General features: G+C 46.5%; 4 protein-coding genes across 4 annotated transcripts in view; 3 read left to right on the top strand and 1 right to left on the bottom strand.

The window, feature by feature from the left end:
* Positions 1 to 25: 25 nt before the first annotated feature.
* LOC132258573 (sphingosine-1-phosphate lyase) lies at positions 26 to 2328 on the top strand. The gene is made up of 3 exons (XM_059755933.1): positions 26 to 317; positions 415 to 2107; positions 2174 to 2328. The coding sequence occupies exon 2, from the start codon at positions 443 to 445 to the stop codon at positions 2099 to 2101; it is 1659 nt and encodes a 552-aa protein (XP_059611916.1). The 5' UTR covers positions 26 to 317; positions 415 to 442; the 3' UTR covers positions 2102 to 2107; positions 2174 to 2328.
* Positions 2329 to 2502: 174 nt separating this feature from the next.
* Positions 2503 to 4868, top strand: LOC132258470 (juvenile hormone esterase-like). The gene is made up of 6 exons (XM_059755798.1): positions 2503 to 2784; positions 2847 to 3095; positions 3152 to 3470; positions 3545 to 3640; positions 3675 to 3835; positions 3896 to 4868. Exons 1-6 carry the CDS (start codon positions 2704 to 2706, stop codon positions 4694 to 4696), a joined length of 1707 nt encoding a protein of 568 aa, XP_059611781.1. The 5' UTR covers positions 2503 to 2703; the 3' UTR covers positions 4697 to 4868.
* A 304-nt stretch (positions 4869 to 5172) lies between these two features.
* LOC132258469 (sodium channel protein Nach-like) lies at positions 5173 to 7382 on the top strand. The gene is made up of 5 exons (XM_059755797.1): positions 5173 to 5507; positions 5565 to 6313; positions 6371 to 6506; positions 6965 to 7071; positions 7180 to 7382. The coding sequence occupies exons 1-5, from the start codon at positions 5173 to 5175 to the stop codon at positions 7380 to 7382; spliced, it is 1530 nt and encodes a 509-aa protein (XP_059611780.1).
* The window catches only part of LOC132257489 (muscarinic acetylcholine receptor gar-2), a 34342-nt gene continuing 26924 nt past the window's right edge, over positions 7365 to 14782 (bottom strand). The window contains exons 3-5 of the mRNA XM_059754413.1: positions 11204 to 11640; positions 10132 to 11136; positions 7365 to 9720 (exon numbers count right to left, since the gene is read on the bottom strand). Of these exons, the coding sequence (XP_059610396.1) occupies positions 9143 to 9720; positions 10132 to 11136; positions 11204 to 11640 (2020 nt within the window). The 3' untranslated portion in view covers positions 7365 to 9142. The remainder of the gene's footprint in view (positions 9721 to 10131; positions 11137 to 11203; positions 11641 to 14782) is intronic.

Below are 14782 nucleotides of genomic sequence, written 5' to 3'. Positions count from 1 at the left end.
AACTCACCACACCCCAAATTCACCACTCATTCGCCGCGATTTCGCCATGAGGTGACGTGCCCCTGGGGCCAATATAAACACAGCGTTATAGCTTTCTTGCCCGCTTTTCCACCTTATTTATCTAACAATTTTCTTTGTTCATAGAAGCAACAGTGAGTTGAGATGGTAGTGCACGTCTCCCACCATCAATTAAAGTGCACTGTCGTGTAATTAGCTGAGCAAAAGTCACTGCTGTTACAGTTGCTGATATTCTGGAGAAAATCTTTCTAAAGTTGCAGATTTGTCTTGCTATTTAGCATTTAGACACCGTAATACAGGTAAGATAAGTACAATTGATACGATTAGTCGAACTTTGTGCCCACTTTAGGCAGATAAGAAAGCTTTGGGTGTGTTATCTTGCTTTTTTCTCTCTAGGTTCCCCGGACTTTTGGAGGGCATCGAAATGGATCTTGTGAGAGACACGGGAAAACTTGTGGCCGATCGTGTGAATTTTGCTTTGCAGAGCAGAGAACCATGGCAAATTGTTGTGATTACAACCACCACAGTGCTGAGTGGAGTCTGGTTGTACGAGTTCTTCAGCCAGGAGGAGGGAATTGTGAGCCGTTCTAAGAAGCATTTCTTCAAGATGGCCAGAAAGTTGCCATTTGTTAAGGCTCAAATCACGGAGGAACTCAACAAGCGTGCCAAAGAATTCGAGGACAGCGCCATAAAACAGTCCGAGGGACTGTCCTACATCACCCACATGCCCGAGATGGGGTTCAGTGACCAAGAAATTCTCAGCCTTGTGGACTCTCACTTGCAACTGGGCCACTACAAGTGGAAGGAGGGCAGAGTATCCGGCGCGGTGTACTACTTCGATCCCGCTCTTGTCTCGCTCACGCAGACTGTGTACGGCCGAGCGAGCTACACGAATCCACTGCACGCTGACATCTTCCCAGGAGTGTGCAAGATGGAAGCTGAAGTGGTCCGGATGACAGCAAACTTGTTCCACGGTGGTCCTGAGTCGTGTGGCACGATGACCACGGGTGGTACGGAGTCCCTGATCATGGCATGCAAAGCGTACAGGGATTATGCAAGGGAGGAAAAGGGCATTTCCCAGCCAAACATCGTGATGCCTGTGACGGCGCACTCGGGATTCGACAAGGCGGCGCAGTACCTCAAGTTGCACGTCAAGACGGTGCCACTGGATCGCTCCACCATGGCTGTGAATATCCAGAAGATGGAGGCAGCCATCACAAGCAACACCATCATGCTCGTGGGCTCAGCTCCCAACTATCCCTACGGAACAATGGACGATATCGAAGCAATCGCGAGGCTAGGCATGAAATACAACATTCCTGTGCATGTGGACGCTTGTCTGGGTGGTTTTGTGATCATCTTCATGAAGCGTGCTGGCTATCCATTGCCACCGTTTGACTTCCGCGTTAAGGGAGTGACCAGCATTTCGGCAGATACACACAAATACGGATTCGCTCCGAAGGGATCATCTGTGATTCTCTACTCGGAGAAAAAGTACCGTCGCCATCAGTTCACTGTGACCACAGACTGGCCGGGTGGTGTTTATGGATCGCCCAGCGTGAATGGATCTCGCGCTGGTGGCGTGATTGCCGCCACTTGGGCCACGTTGGTGAGATTCGGTCTGGATGGCTACACTGAGGCAACTAAGAGAATTGTGGACACTGCCAAGTATATTGAGCGTGGCTTGCGAACAATGGAAGGCATTTATGTTTATGGACAGCCAGCAACATCCGTGATTGCCTTTGGTTCGCACGTCTTTGACATTTATCGCTTGTCGGATGCCCTCAGCAAGCTGGGTTGGAACCTGAACAATCTGCAGTTCCCACCAGGAGTGCACATTTGCGTCACCTTTATGCACACACGTGAGGGAGTGGCAGATAAATTCCTGCAAGACATGCGGGAGCAACTCGTGGAGATCCTCAAAGATCCTGGGCGACCGGTTGAGGGTAAGATGGCCATTTACGGTGTGGCCCAGAGTCTCCCGGATCGATCTCTCGTGGGTGACTTCACGAGACTCTGGCTGGACGCGATGTACTACACACCGCCTGAGGAACGGAAGAATGGCTCGCTGGAAGGCAAATAGTTTATGGTGAGCTTTCTCTAGTAATACATCAGTCTTGGCCATTTTTTAAACAATATTTTTTATATCAAACAGGATATTTCTGGCGGCAGTTTGCATTTTTTTTACTGAGCTGAGATTTTGTTATCCGACAAATGCCATGAGATGCTCCTTACTGATACAACAGGCGAGCTTGTCGAATAAAATCTAGTCTTGAATGGCACATCATCAATGTAGATAAGAAGTGTTTTTTACACCGACGTTGTTTTGCGAGGCTATTTAATTAACTGGAGACAGAACGACGCGTGATCACGATCCTGATTGGATTCTATTGATTGCTAAGAACGTCACGCATTTGTGCACTTTACTCGAAAGTACCTCATCCTAAACAGTTGGTTTTTGAGAGTGGAAATCGGGGAGAAAGGATGGAAAAATTTGGGGATTTGCTCCACCTGAACTGGATTTACTGAAGAAAAAGGTGGTCTTTGTGTCTGAGATTGTGATGAATGAGTGTCATTAATTAAAGACTGATAAGGATACCTTGTCGAGATGGGGTGATAAGGGAGTGAGATTGGGTATAAAAGTCCAGGAAGACTTGGTGAGAGTGTTTAGTGTGTTCAGTGAATATGCTAAAGTTGGTATTTGTCGCTCTGAGTCTCGCGGCTCTTGTCTGGGCAAAGCCCATGACCAAGGATGTGTCTCTCAATGTGCGTTTCTCTCACGTCAGTGGTATTCTAGCATAGATTTATTGATTACTGGGTTATTGCAGGATCGTCCAATAATCCATACGAGCACAGGATGGCTTCAGGGCACCACGGAGTCGTGTGGTCTCTTCTGCAGCTACTACAGCTTCAGAGGAATTCCCTATGCCGCCCCGCCAACTGGACAGAACCGCTTTAGAGCACCACAGCCACATCCTGGATGGTCTGGTACGAGAGATGCCTCTGAGCACGGCGCCAGTTGTCCCTCGGGATCCCGTCTGAGTCGCACCATCAGCGAAGATTGCCTGTTCCTCAACGTGAGTCAATCTGAAATTCTGGGAATGCTGAGACTAAATTAAAATGCCTTCCATAGATTTACTCACAAAATCTCGTGGGACGTCAAGCTGTCATGGTGTGGATTCACGGAGGCTCCTTCAGCGGTGGAAATGGAGATTCCTTCACCTACGGTCCTGACCACATTGTCGATGACAACGTTGTGATGGTGACCATCAATTACCGTTTGGGAGCTCTTGGATTCCTCAGCACTGGTGATCAGGAGTCCACTGGCAACTTTGGCCTCAAGGACGCTATCATGGCTCTCAGATGGCTCAGGGACAACATTGCTCACTTCGGTGGAGATCCGGACAACATCACAATCTTCGGAGAAAGTGCCGGAGGCGCAGCTGTGCACTGTGAGTGATTCGACAAGGTTCAACGGTTAATCCGCGGAACGATGAACTGATAAGATAACACTTCCTCATTGTAGATCTCCTGCTGTCCCCGAGTGCGCGTGGATTGTTCCACAAGGCCATCTCCCAGAGTGGATCAGCACTGAATCCATGGGCCTTCCAGCCAAATATGAGTGATTGTGGTGAAATTATCCTTAATAACTTCAGCTCATGACATCCTTTGTCTCCCCCAGCCTCGTGATGTGGCTTTCGAGCTTGGCCGAAATTTGGGTCTCGCCAACATCCAAACCACTGCTCAGCTGATCAGCGCTCTCAGGAATGTGGATCCCATGCGAATTGTCGAGGCAACACCCGGATCGATGGAGTTTGTGAGTATTCAAATTGAATATCTTGACCAAAAGGCTTTTTTCATCGCCATGTTCTTATAGGAAATTCCTCGTGGAATCACACCAATCCCCTTCGTGCCCTGCATTGATCCTCCAGGTACCACTGGAAATGAGGTGTTCTTGCCACGAGCTCCCATTGACATCATGCGGGACAGGAGCTTCAACCAAGTGCCGTACATCACGGGATACACGAGTGCCGAGAGTTTGGTGATGATCCGCGAATTGCTGCTGGATCCCAGTGTCTTCCCCACCATCAACGCGAGTCCTCACCTGAAAGTGCCTTTCTGGTGGAATGTGGCTCCCGGCAGTGCGGCCGCCCAATCGATTGCCAACCAAGTGGCTGACTTCTACTGGGGTGGAGGACCTCTCCACAATGACATCAGGGAGCAGTGGACGCACTATCTCTCCGACCTGATGTTCCTCTGGGGCATCGATCAGACAGCTCGGCTTCACGCCAATGGCCAGACTGAGCCAGTTTACTACTATCGCTTCAGCTTCGACGGCAGCCTTAATCTCATCAAGAGAATGATGCTTCTCACCGCATACCCAGGCGCTGTGCATGCTGATGACATTTTCTATCTCTTCTCCGTCACCAGCGTTCCACCGCCACTCCTGCCCACAAATGAGGCCATCATGACGCGCCGACGAATGGTGAGACTTTGGACCAACTTTGCTCGCTTCGGTAATCCCACGGCCAATCAAGACGTTATTATTCGGGTCAACTGGTCGCGCGTGTTGGGCAGTCAGGAGTTCCTCGACATTGACACAGAACTTGCCTTCGGTCGCAATCCCTTCCAGGAAAGAATGGCCTTCTGGAATCGTCTGGAGGGTCAATATGCATAAGCTTCTCAATAAAGACTTTGAGGAGGAATTCTGTATGTGTGTGACTCTCATTCGCTCGACGCAATTCACGAAATACTAATTGCAGGGTGAAATGGTAACCACAAACTGCACAGGATGCTCATTTCAACCATTTCCCCAGCAACAGAATCTAATAATTGGAAATTTCGTCTCTAATTTGGTCAATTGACGATCAAATAAATCAAACATGAATTGTTTCTCGTCCCGCCACTGGTGCACGTGGAAAAACTCCTGTGTGCCATGCTCTTGTGAATATTGTGCTAATTACAGTAATTGAAAATGTGGGTATGCGCGTTTCCCGCCAGAATTTCCACATTTATCATAGAATACATGGTAATTTGGCGGTAATTTGCTTGCCCGCCCAAAATTCTGTGCGTCATTTTTCACGCTTTTCTCCTCGTTTTTCTCCACTGCAAAGAGCCCCAAAAAGTGATCAGTTTGACGTTGGACGTGGAGAAATGAAAATTCAGAGGGATGTTAAGTGCTTCTGGAGAGCAGTGAAATTGACTTGGCAACAATTCTGCGATAGAACATTCATTCACGGTATTCGCTACATTGAGGATTCAGAAGGCAATTTTTATACTCACGTGATGTGGCTTATAGTCACATCCACGTCGCTTATTCTGGCTATAATGCTCGTGAACACCTTCTGGGAAGAGTACAAGACAAATCCCACGAGGATGAATGTCGAGAGTGTTAATGTTCCCATATCAGAATTGGACTTTCCCGCGGTCACCTTCTGCAATGTGAACAGGATTATCATAGAGCGAACGGAAGAGTTTGCAGAGAGCTTGTAAGATTACTGAAACCATCCAAGAATCATCTGAATTACTACAATTTTTTCCTCCAGAATCGTCCCATCGAGTCTTGGTGAAATATCTTCTAAGCAGATTAGTCAGTGGCTTAAGAACATCATCGGCTTCTCTGACTACATCAGTGATGTAAATCCCGATCATTTGGCGACTCTGCAGGATATTCTCAATGCCAATAATGTCTCCATCGCCACCACTATGCGCCTGGTGCAGCAATCCTGCTCATCACTGCTTGTCCGATGTCGCTGGGAGGGAAAAATCGTCAATTGCTCCAGCATCTTCAGTCCCTTGCCCACCTTCCGTGGTTTTTGCTGCTCCTTCAATGCCCTCGCCTCCTTGGGCATTGCGGTGGCGCAACGGACAAATCACTTTGGAATCGGGAGTGGTCTGTCCGTTGTCTTGGCGCCCTCCTTAGAGAACACCACAGTGAGTGGCGCCTACACGAAAGGCGTTCGCGTGTTGATCAACGAACCGGCGGCGTATCCTGGCGACAGGAGCATCGAGAAGATCTATCCGCTGGGAATGGAAAACCTCGTGCGGGTTTCCGGAGAACAGACAAATTGCTCAGACATGGTCAGAAATCTGCCCATAACCGATCGAAAGTGCTACTTTCCCACGGATTTCCGACTCAAATTCTTCAGCAATTACAGAGAGAATAATTGCGATATTGAGTGCAGAATTGATGAAACCCTGAATTATTGCCAATGCGTGCCATTCTTCTTTCCTAATCCCCAAAATCTCGATGTCTGCAATGTTACACGGATTCCCTGTCTGGTTGATAATTATGGTGAATTTGGAACAATTGTATTGTCTATTGTTTTGAAATAATTGTCTGTCCTTGTAGATCTCATCAATCGGCAAAGTACCAACGGTACTGAGCCGTTTTGTGATTGTCTGTCCAATTGCAATGGCATTTACTACGATGTTCGCTCCAACAGTGCTTTTCTCTCCAAATATCCGTACTCGACATCACCGCTTTAGTGAGTATCTTTTTAGATATCCATGAATATGCATGATTTCCTTTACAGTCTCGTGAGAGTAGTTATAAGAAGTTAATTGTGTAAATTTAAGCGCATCATCTTAAAGATTTGTCAAGTATTCTACTTATGTGTGGCGAAAAAACCCTCTGTGGAAAAATACGTCCATAAATTCCCAAACAATCCCATCTGGATGGTAAGTTTATCAAGTTTTGGGGTCGTCCCCACCCAAACGTATCCGCAGAGGTGACGCGCGGTATAAGAAATCTCGAGGGAGATTGAGGTGGTGGAAAATTGAAAATTCCATGAGACGAGCTTCGGTGCGAATTTGAGATTCTCATCAATATGCAATCACACCTTCATGAAAGCACAATCTCACGCTCTGTCAGACGCCCAGACCAAGATAGACCATGGATAATGAATGCGGGAGATGAATTAAATATTTATCGGACATTTCGCAGCAAGGACCTGAACGTGAGCACTCACATGATCGTCCATGTGTTCTTCGGATCGCACGATTTTATGAAACTGAGACGCGATTTGCTGTCTGACGTTGTCGTCCTCATCGGTGAGTGACACGCCTGGAATTGGTCCTCATTCCGCATTAAATATTCATTCCACCCTTCCCTCTCACTTCTCTTTCTCTCTCTCTCTCTCTTTCTCACTGTCCCGCCAGCAAATCTCGGTGGGGTGTTCAATCTTTTCCTGGGCATCAGTATCCTCACGATGCTGGAAGTGCCCTACTTCGCCACGGTGAGACTCTATGCCAACTATCGTCACCTCGAGGAGGAGCTGAGGAAGCGAGAGCTCTTCGTGAAGCGCCTCCACGTGCAGGCACTTCAGATGAAGATGCGAGCCACTCTTATGCACCACAAATAATTGATTAACATTCCTTTATTTGATCCACTTGCGCTGGCTCTTGCAAGCAGCAACACTCTTCTGTCTACACACGCCTTCGTCATAGAGAGCTTTCAGCTAACCTCATGTGTGTGTGTGTGTCCGGTAAATTTAATAAACTGCGAAAATCTTCCCTTTCTCATCCATCATGTTTAGGGAATGTGGTTTTGTCTATATAGTGATTTTTTCCTCCCCTTTCTCTCTTTATCTACAGTAAGAAATTTGATTTAAATCGCATTTAAATGCCACTTGTTTCTTCCTCAGATTTTTTTTCTTGCATTTCTTTTGCAGCATTGCTATTGTCTTCTTTTTTTTGTTTGTTCATGGCTTATACATTAAAGTGTTTTTTTTTCTCCATCATTTTGTCCTAACAAATATTTATTCTCTCCTTTCTCATCTGTTAAATGCTACAAGGAGAAAATGTTCTCATATTGGCAAAAAAAATGATTAAGATGATAGATTTTCTTCATTTTTCTAAAGACATTTCATACGATTTCCTTTTATTCACGTGCGAGATTGATGACTCCTAAGTATCATTTGGGATGGTCTCACATCAGCCATCAAGTAACTTCTCTTCACTATCAGCATGCACATTATGAGCTGATTTATGGCATTCTTAATTGCATATTTCACGCACTTGCTGTAAAATGTCCACTCATTTCAAGTCTTATATAAAAATATATTGTAATTGTACGTCTAAGATGAAATGATATGTTAATGAGAAAACGTTATTGTATTTGATCAGAGAAACAAATCATCCTCTGGAAGTATATCAAAGCGACTCTTGCTCAACAGTTGCACAATATAATGATTCTCAATCTATATGTATATTTACAATCACATCCATTTGATGTGCCACTTAATTGTCTTCTTTGTCTCAATGAACAGCACATATTCTATTGATGTCAAATTTCAATCTTCTGCAATTTCCCCATTAATTTGGGGCTCATTTAGGTGTGGAGAAATTGCAGGAGAATATTTTCTAAAATTATATCAGATCTTTTCAATTTCCACGAAGAATTCTCTGTCATTGCGGGAAATCGTCTCAGAAATGGAAAAAGGTCGCTAAACTATTATATACACTTTACGAATTTCACATTAAATATCGCATCATACATTTTAGTGAATAGTATTGAAAATGTTCCACTCACAAGTACAATATAGTTATTTTCTCACTTAGTAAAAGTGCACAAAGCAGCCGCTCTTTGGTAGTAAAGAATGTACACTATATATGTATAAGTTTCAGATGTCTCTCACGATATTGCATGAGTTTCAAATGACTAGCTTGCGACTTGCGCTACATTGAGTTACAGATACTATAGTATGCACTAAGAATTTATACGTTTTTCTACCTCTCCTTATTCTCCTCGTCCCTTTCCTTTTCCTAATTATGATAAGAGTGTCTACAAAAATGACCTAAGCGATATTTCCATAATAATGTCAAATATTTCATTAGCTACAAATATTGATAAAATCCTAATTAATTATTGTCTATCAATATGAATTTTCTCTCCTTTCCTCTTTTTTCTCTCTCTCTCTGTCTGTCTTTCGAAAATCCTCCTCATGGAGTTCACTCCAATGTGATAAGCAGTGATGTAAGAAAGGGGGAAAAGGATAAAGCGGGAAGTTTCTCTGAAAGCAAAGATGAATTTAGAGTTGCATGAGACTAAGCGAGGGGAATTGCAGTATTGCCGTTCGAATAGAGAGTCATAGAGGTGAAAAGCGAAAGCGGGGAAGAAAGCTTAGGTCATGTGGAAGTCTCCCTTGAGGATTCGCGTGAAGGTCTTCTTGAACTGCTGATTGGCCAGGGCGTAGCAGAAGGGGTTCATGGGACTGTTGGCGTAGCAGAGGAAGTACGAGAACATGTACAGGTGCTCATTGGTGCACGGTGGGGATTTGCAGAAGCCCTCGACGAGCGCCAGCACATGATAGGGTGTCCAGCAGGCCACGAAGGCGCCCAGAATGAAGGAGATTGTGCGAAAGGCCTTGCGCGCTCGGTTCTCCGACTTGGACTTCTGCCGACCGGCTCCGGGGCCGCCGGGGGACTTCTTCTTGCCCTTGAGGCGCTTGCCGATGGAGCGGATGAAGTCCCCGCGGCGTTTGGAGTCGGAAGACGGTGGCTCGGGCGCCGCCGAGACACTGGGCGTCGCCGCGTCCGTGGAGGACTTCGTTGACTCAGCCTTCTGGGCGTCGATCTGGCACGCCGCGGCGTCCTGGACGATGGACGTGACCGGCTTCTGGTCGGGCCGGTCCACCGAGACGGCAGTGTGGTACTTGGCGTGATCGGTGGGCTGGAGCTGCGCCGTGGCACGAATGAGGGCTTTGTGGAGGAGGCTGGGATTGGCGGCACTTTGGTTGGCGGCCGGCGGGCGCGCCGGAACAGGTGGGAGACTAATTGACGTGGGTGGACTCTCGTTTGGCGGCGAGGGCACCACCACGGAACTCTCGTCCATGAAGCGGAGATCGGCACCGTCCATCCCTCCTAGAATATCATAAGTGAGGTTTGAGTCACCATGGCTACTTACGGTTAAGCTTCGCGGACGCGCCTTCACGGACGGGGGACTCTCAGACACGGGTGGACTACTCTGGAAGGCGTCCGGAGGTGGCAGGATGGGATGCGAGAGGCGCAGCCGGTGCTGCTCAGGTGGGATCTCAGGTGGGGCAATGTCCTGCGGGGAAATGGGTGACTGGACAATGGGAATGGGCTGGAGGGGCTCTTTCTGAAGCGTACTTTGTCCGGCTTGCTGGGTGTCGAGAAGGCTCGTCTCCTGAATTCGAGGCAAATTTGGCGTTAAAGGCGACGGTGTCTTCTTCGGGACGTCGGAAGTTTTCTGTCCGATGGCGCCATTGACCCGCGTGGCCAATACTGGAGCATGAACACCCACCATGAGACCGGCAATGGAGGAGCGCTTCCTCTCCTGCTGCACCTTCTTCGTGCGCTCCTGCTGTTGTTGCTGCTGTGCAGAGCTGTCGTCGTCCGAATCAAAGGCCGGACTGCTGGACCTCTCGCTCTTGTCACCCTCATTTGGCTCCTTTCCCTGGCGCTTCTCCTTCGGCTCCTTGGGCGCCTTCTTCGTGGGCTCCTCCCCAAAGTTTACCTGATTCGATGAGGAGGACGATGACTGCGGAACTGTGGATGTCTGCGTGACACTCGGTAGGGCCTTCGGCTTGTCCTGGCTCAAGAGTGTGCTCTGGGTCTTGGAGATGCCAATTCCAGCCGCTCTGCCCGCCATTCCCGTCATAGCGCCAGCACTGAGCGCTACCATGGACTGCATCTTTCGCTGCTTCGCCTCACTCTTCTTCTGCATTTCATATGCTGTCTTGTAAATGCCACCGTAAAGGACGAACAGCACAACCAGCGTGGTCCAGTAGTAGCCGATGATTAAGGCAGTGTTGAACACGGGATCCTTGAGGAACTGTACGGCACACTGACCTGGCAGCAAGTCGCGATAGCCTACAAAGTGCTCCCATCCGAAAATGGAGATGAAGAAGAGGAGCGCTGGAATGATCCATGTGATTGTCACCATCCAGATCACCTTCTGCTTCGTACGCCAGCTGCGATATTTGGCGGCGATCTTCACTGAGCAGAAGCGATCTATCGTGATCAGTAAGACGGTGTACTGAGACACGAGGCACACTGTGTAGTCCACGGAGAGCCACAGATCACAGAGCAGAGGACCAAGATCCCAGTAGCCCATCAGCACGTACACCGTGTAGAAGGGCATGGAGACGGTTCCTGCAGAGATGGAGATGTGCTATACTGTAAGCGAGGATTAGGGACGCCAACAGAAGGGACGACTCACCTATGAGCATGTCAGTGCAGGCGAGCGATGCGATGAAGTAGTTGCTGGGCTGTCGGATGCTGCGGTCCACCATGAAGGCGAGCAGCACCAGGGTGTTTCCGCCCACAGTGAGGATGATGCACAGCGCCAGGCAGATGGCGATGAAGATGGTCTGCCAGAGCTCGAAGGGCGCCAAGACAGGAACAGGCCCATTGGGCTTTGGTGTCGTCATAAGCTGTGTCGTTGCATTCCACAAACCCTCGTCGAACTGGCCATTGAGGCTGATGTTGAAGTAACTCCAGTCGATCATGCTGTCATTATTCGTCCAGGGATACAGATCTCCACCATCGTACATGGGCCGATACACCGGAAGACCGAGAAGGCGCTGACATGCTGGGAAATTGATGAAGCGCTTGTACAGAGCTCGACAGATTCTCTCCTGTTTTTTCTTCAGTTTCCTGCGAAAGGAAGAAAAATTTGTACGGTTCCATTCATTCCATTACAGATAGTTTTAGCGGACAACTTCTTTGGCAAATTCCAACAACAGAAACTTAGATCCTTTCCCCAATTCTGGAAAAAGACATGAGCGCATAGCATGACTCTTTTCTTTATTGTTTTAAAGTTCTTTTCTTATGTTGTTTCGCAAATTTCGCAATGTCTTTTCATTCTCGGTGTCTTACAAGCATGCTGAGCTTGGTGTGAGACATTCTTTTCTCCTTGAAATCCTGCTTTTGATTCTCTAGCGCCACAAGGCACAAGTCGAGATTCCGATTGAATTCTCTGTCTCCGCATCGTGTTGAATTATTTCTTCTATCCTCTCGCGGCACATGTCGGACGAATAATGGGAGTGCTGGAGGTATTACAAATGTGTGAAGTGCCATTCACACAATTCAAACATCTACGAATGTGGGGCATGGGTGGCGAGAAAGTGTGTGGCATCCACCAAAGTCCCACACTCGGCTACACATTCAGTCAAAATTGTGGTGTTGATCCGTGTCTTTTGTACCTTCGCGTGACGGATCCTTGAATTGTCTGATGGCACACAGAGCGGGATTCGCAGGACAGCAAAAGGGTGGCGATGAAATGTTCTGCTCTTCGCCGCCCAGAATCGCAGAGAAATGAAATATCAAAGTGTCGGACTTGATGTGCTCTTTTTTGCCACTTCATTACTGCTCCTCGATGGTTTCTCAGAGATTTCGTCACTCTTCTGCACGTCATGTTAATTTTACTTGACACCCTTTTTGTGCGCTCAGCATAAAAGGCGGGAACAATGGGCATGTCATTTTATATTCTCGGTCACAATCCGCGATTAGAGTTGCTTTCCAGTGTTTTAATCTCTCGCCACAGCTCACGATTGTACGGTGGAGGCGCCTGGTTAGAAAAGCTCACAAATTTGTTACGCAGAATGAGCGAGAGAGAGATCTATTTTGAATTCCTGGGAAGATTAATCGATAATTTTCTACCCCAATTCATTCAAAGTGACCCTCAGAACGGCATGAAATTTGTTAAAGATTTTAATTGGGAGCTAAAATACATTTTCCCGCCGAGGTATACGACGAGCAGAGGATTTCCGAGTGAGATGAAGAGTGAGAGTCTGTGGGAATAAATAAACGCCATTGCTCCAAAATTAAATTACACGACAAATTCAATGATGTGAATTTATGTTTGTTTGCCCAACTCGAAAAAGACACAGGCAACTTTTTCCCGGGTCCAAAAGAGCTGGAAAATAAATATTGTGTCATGCAGATAGCACATATCTGGAGCAATGAGCAGATGAAAGAGTCTGCGAGAGAATTGATTAGAAATGAATCCAGCGGAGTGTTTATTTCCACTGCCATCAACTTTCGCATTTTACCCCGTCCAAATAAAGCCTCTTTCGCGGACAAACTTTAAACAGACTCCTTTGGGGCCCACGAGGACAGGGTAAAGCGGCGGAGGAGCACATAAAAATAAACACGAAAATAATTTTATCGTGAAATTCAAGGGTGATTCAGCCTGACCAAAAACATGAGCATTTTGAAGGTGTAAAAAGCTCTTCACGGTGTCACTTTTAATGTCCCACGGCGGTCCGGAGGGTGGGAAGCGGTTGGTCCGTGAGATTTTATGGGGCCACAGCCTCGCGTAGAGCACATGATGGCTGAATCATTAAATATTAATAAATACTCTCTCATTCCAGTATTATTTTTTTACGATTAAATGATATCCCTTGATATCGTAGCGTCGATTTTAATGATCTCACCCACACCGGATGTCTTTTGATGTGGGCTCGCGGACAGTGCGAAAGGGAGGAAATGCTCTCGTAAAAAGAAGTGTTTTAGAATCGATATAAATATATATTCTCGAATTAAGTGATTCTTGATTGTAAAGCGATTGAGATTTGAGCGTTATATTCGTGGTGAAAAAATTTAGGGACAGCATTTTATAAGATGAATTTAATGTCAAATTTGTCGTTCAGAATTTGCTTTAATCACTGTATGATTTTTCTTCCTTTAATACATACAAAAATAAAGTAGGGTAATGCTTGAATTCAGAATATACTCTTTGCATAGATTGGAAAATGACGGATATGATGTCCTTGAAGTGTCCTTTTCCATAAACACATATCGAAATTGGCTATTTTCCCATCAAATGTTTTCCCTCAGCTTCTCACTTTACGTTTATCTCTTCTTCCTTCCTGCTTCTATCACATCTTATCATCAAAGGTGAAAACCGACGCGGTGAAGATGGTGTAACAAGTGAGATAAGAAATCCACCCCAATTACCCATCAAAGAGTGGATTGAAAATTGATGTTTCGCCCTTAGAGATCAACCCAAAACTCTCCAGCGAAGGAACAGCAATGAATTTGCCAGGCGTGAGGAAATGGAAGTGATAAACATTTCTCTTGCTCATCTCCAAATCACCCCAAACCACATACGTCACATTCCACGGAAATTTATCACGCACACCATGGGTGAAGTGCAGAGATTTCATGCCACGAGATCTCTCTTGTTTCCCATCATTCTCCGCCCCCTTGACTTTCCACCTTTCCTTTATGCGGAAAAAGGCTCACACATTTGCAGTCTGAGAAAGAATCACTCCGCAATTTGAACTTCCTGGGCTGTAGTCAACCTCCTGCTTTGCGATTTAGAAGTTGCGGTGTCACGAGGTGAGGGATTTGCGGGCGCAAAGAGCTGATGAAAGTCGCACAAAGGAGAGTCAACAGCTGAAAGCTTTTGTGCCAAATGAGTACTATAAGCCTTTTGTTTCCATGATTGCCAACAACAGAACGAACATTTCAATTTCCCACCAACAATTTTCAAATCAAATCCCTAAAAGGCAGTGGAAAACTAGGACAAAATCACTCGCCCCTTGTGGTATTCAATGGCTACAAATCCTTCGGGGGTAGTTCTTGTCCCTTTTTCACAGAAAAAAAGTAGAGGAAGGGACAAGCGAAGAAAGATAAATCACCTTAAAGATGATGGGATATCTTTTTGGACAAATAAGGTGGAAGTGATTTTACACTTTTTCATTGTGATCTCTTCTGGCAGAGCTTTCTGTGTCATCGACAGTTTGACTGCATACAAAGGAATATTTTCCTATACATTTTCAATTCAGAGCAC

Source organism: Phlebotomus argentipes, unplaced genomic scaffold (assembly GCF_947086385.1).
Source record: "Phlebotomus argentipes unplaced genomic scaffold, Phlebotomus argentipes genome assembly scaffold_4, whole genome shotgun sequence".
NCBI lineage: Eukaryota > Metazoa > Arthropoda > Insecta > Diptera > Psychodidae > Phlebotomus > Phlebotomus argentipes.
The sequence above is the reverse complement of the archived record's forward strand: the minus strand, read 5'-3'. Positions and strand labels throughout refer to the sequence as shown.

What these genes read in the sequence shown, in the direction of transcription:
- LOC132258573 (XM_059755933.1), top strand. Translation starts at nt 443, where the DNA reads ATGGATCTTGTGAGAGACACGGGAAAACTTGTGGCCGATCGTGTGAAT.
- LOC132258470 (XM_059755798.1), top strand. Translation starts at nt 2,704, where the DNA reads ATGCTAAAGTTGGTATTTGTCGCTCTGAGTCTCGCGGCTCTTGTCTGG. An exon ending in GGCCTTCCAGCCAAATATGA is followed by an intron (nt 3,641 to 3,674) that starts GTGATTGTGGTG and finishes TAATAACTTCAG; the next exon opens with CTCATGACATCCTTTGTCTC. An exon ending in CACCCGGATCGATGGAGTTT is followed by an intron (nt 3,836 to 3,895) that starts GTGAGTATTCAA and finishes ATGTTCTTATAG; the next exon opens with GAAATTCCTCGTGGAATCAC.
- LOC132258469 (XM_059755797.1), top strand. Translation starts at nt 5,173, where the DNA reads ATGAAAATTCAGAGGGATGTTAAGTGCTTCTGGAGAGCAGTGAAATTG. An exon ending in TACTCGACATCACCGCTTTA is followed by an intron (nt 6,507 to 6,964) that starts GTGAGTATCTTT and finishes GACATTTCGCAG; the next exon opens with CAAGGACCTGAACGTGAGCA. An exon ending in TGACGTTGTCGTCCTCATCG is followed by an intron (nt 7,072 to 7,179) that starts GTGAGTGACACG and finishes CTGTCCCGCCAG; the next exon opens with CAAATCTCGGTGGGGTGTTC.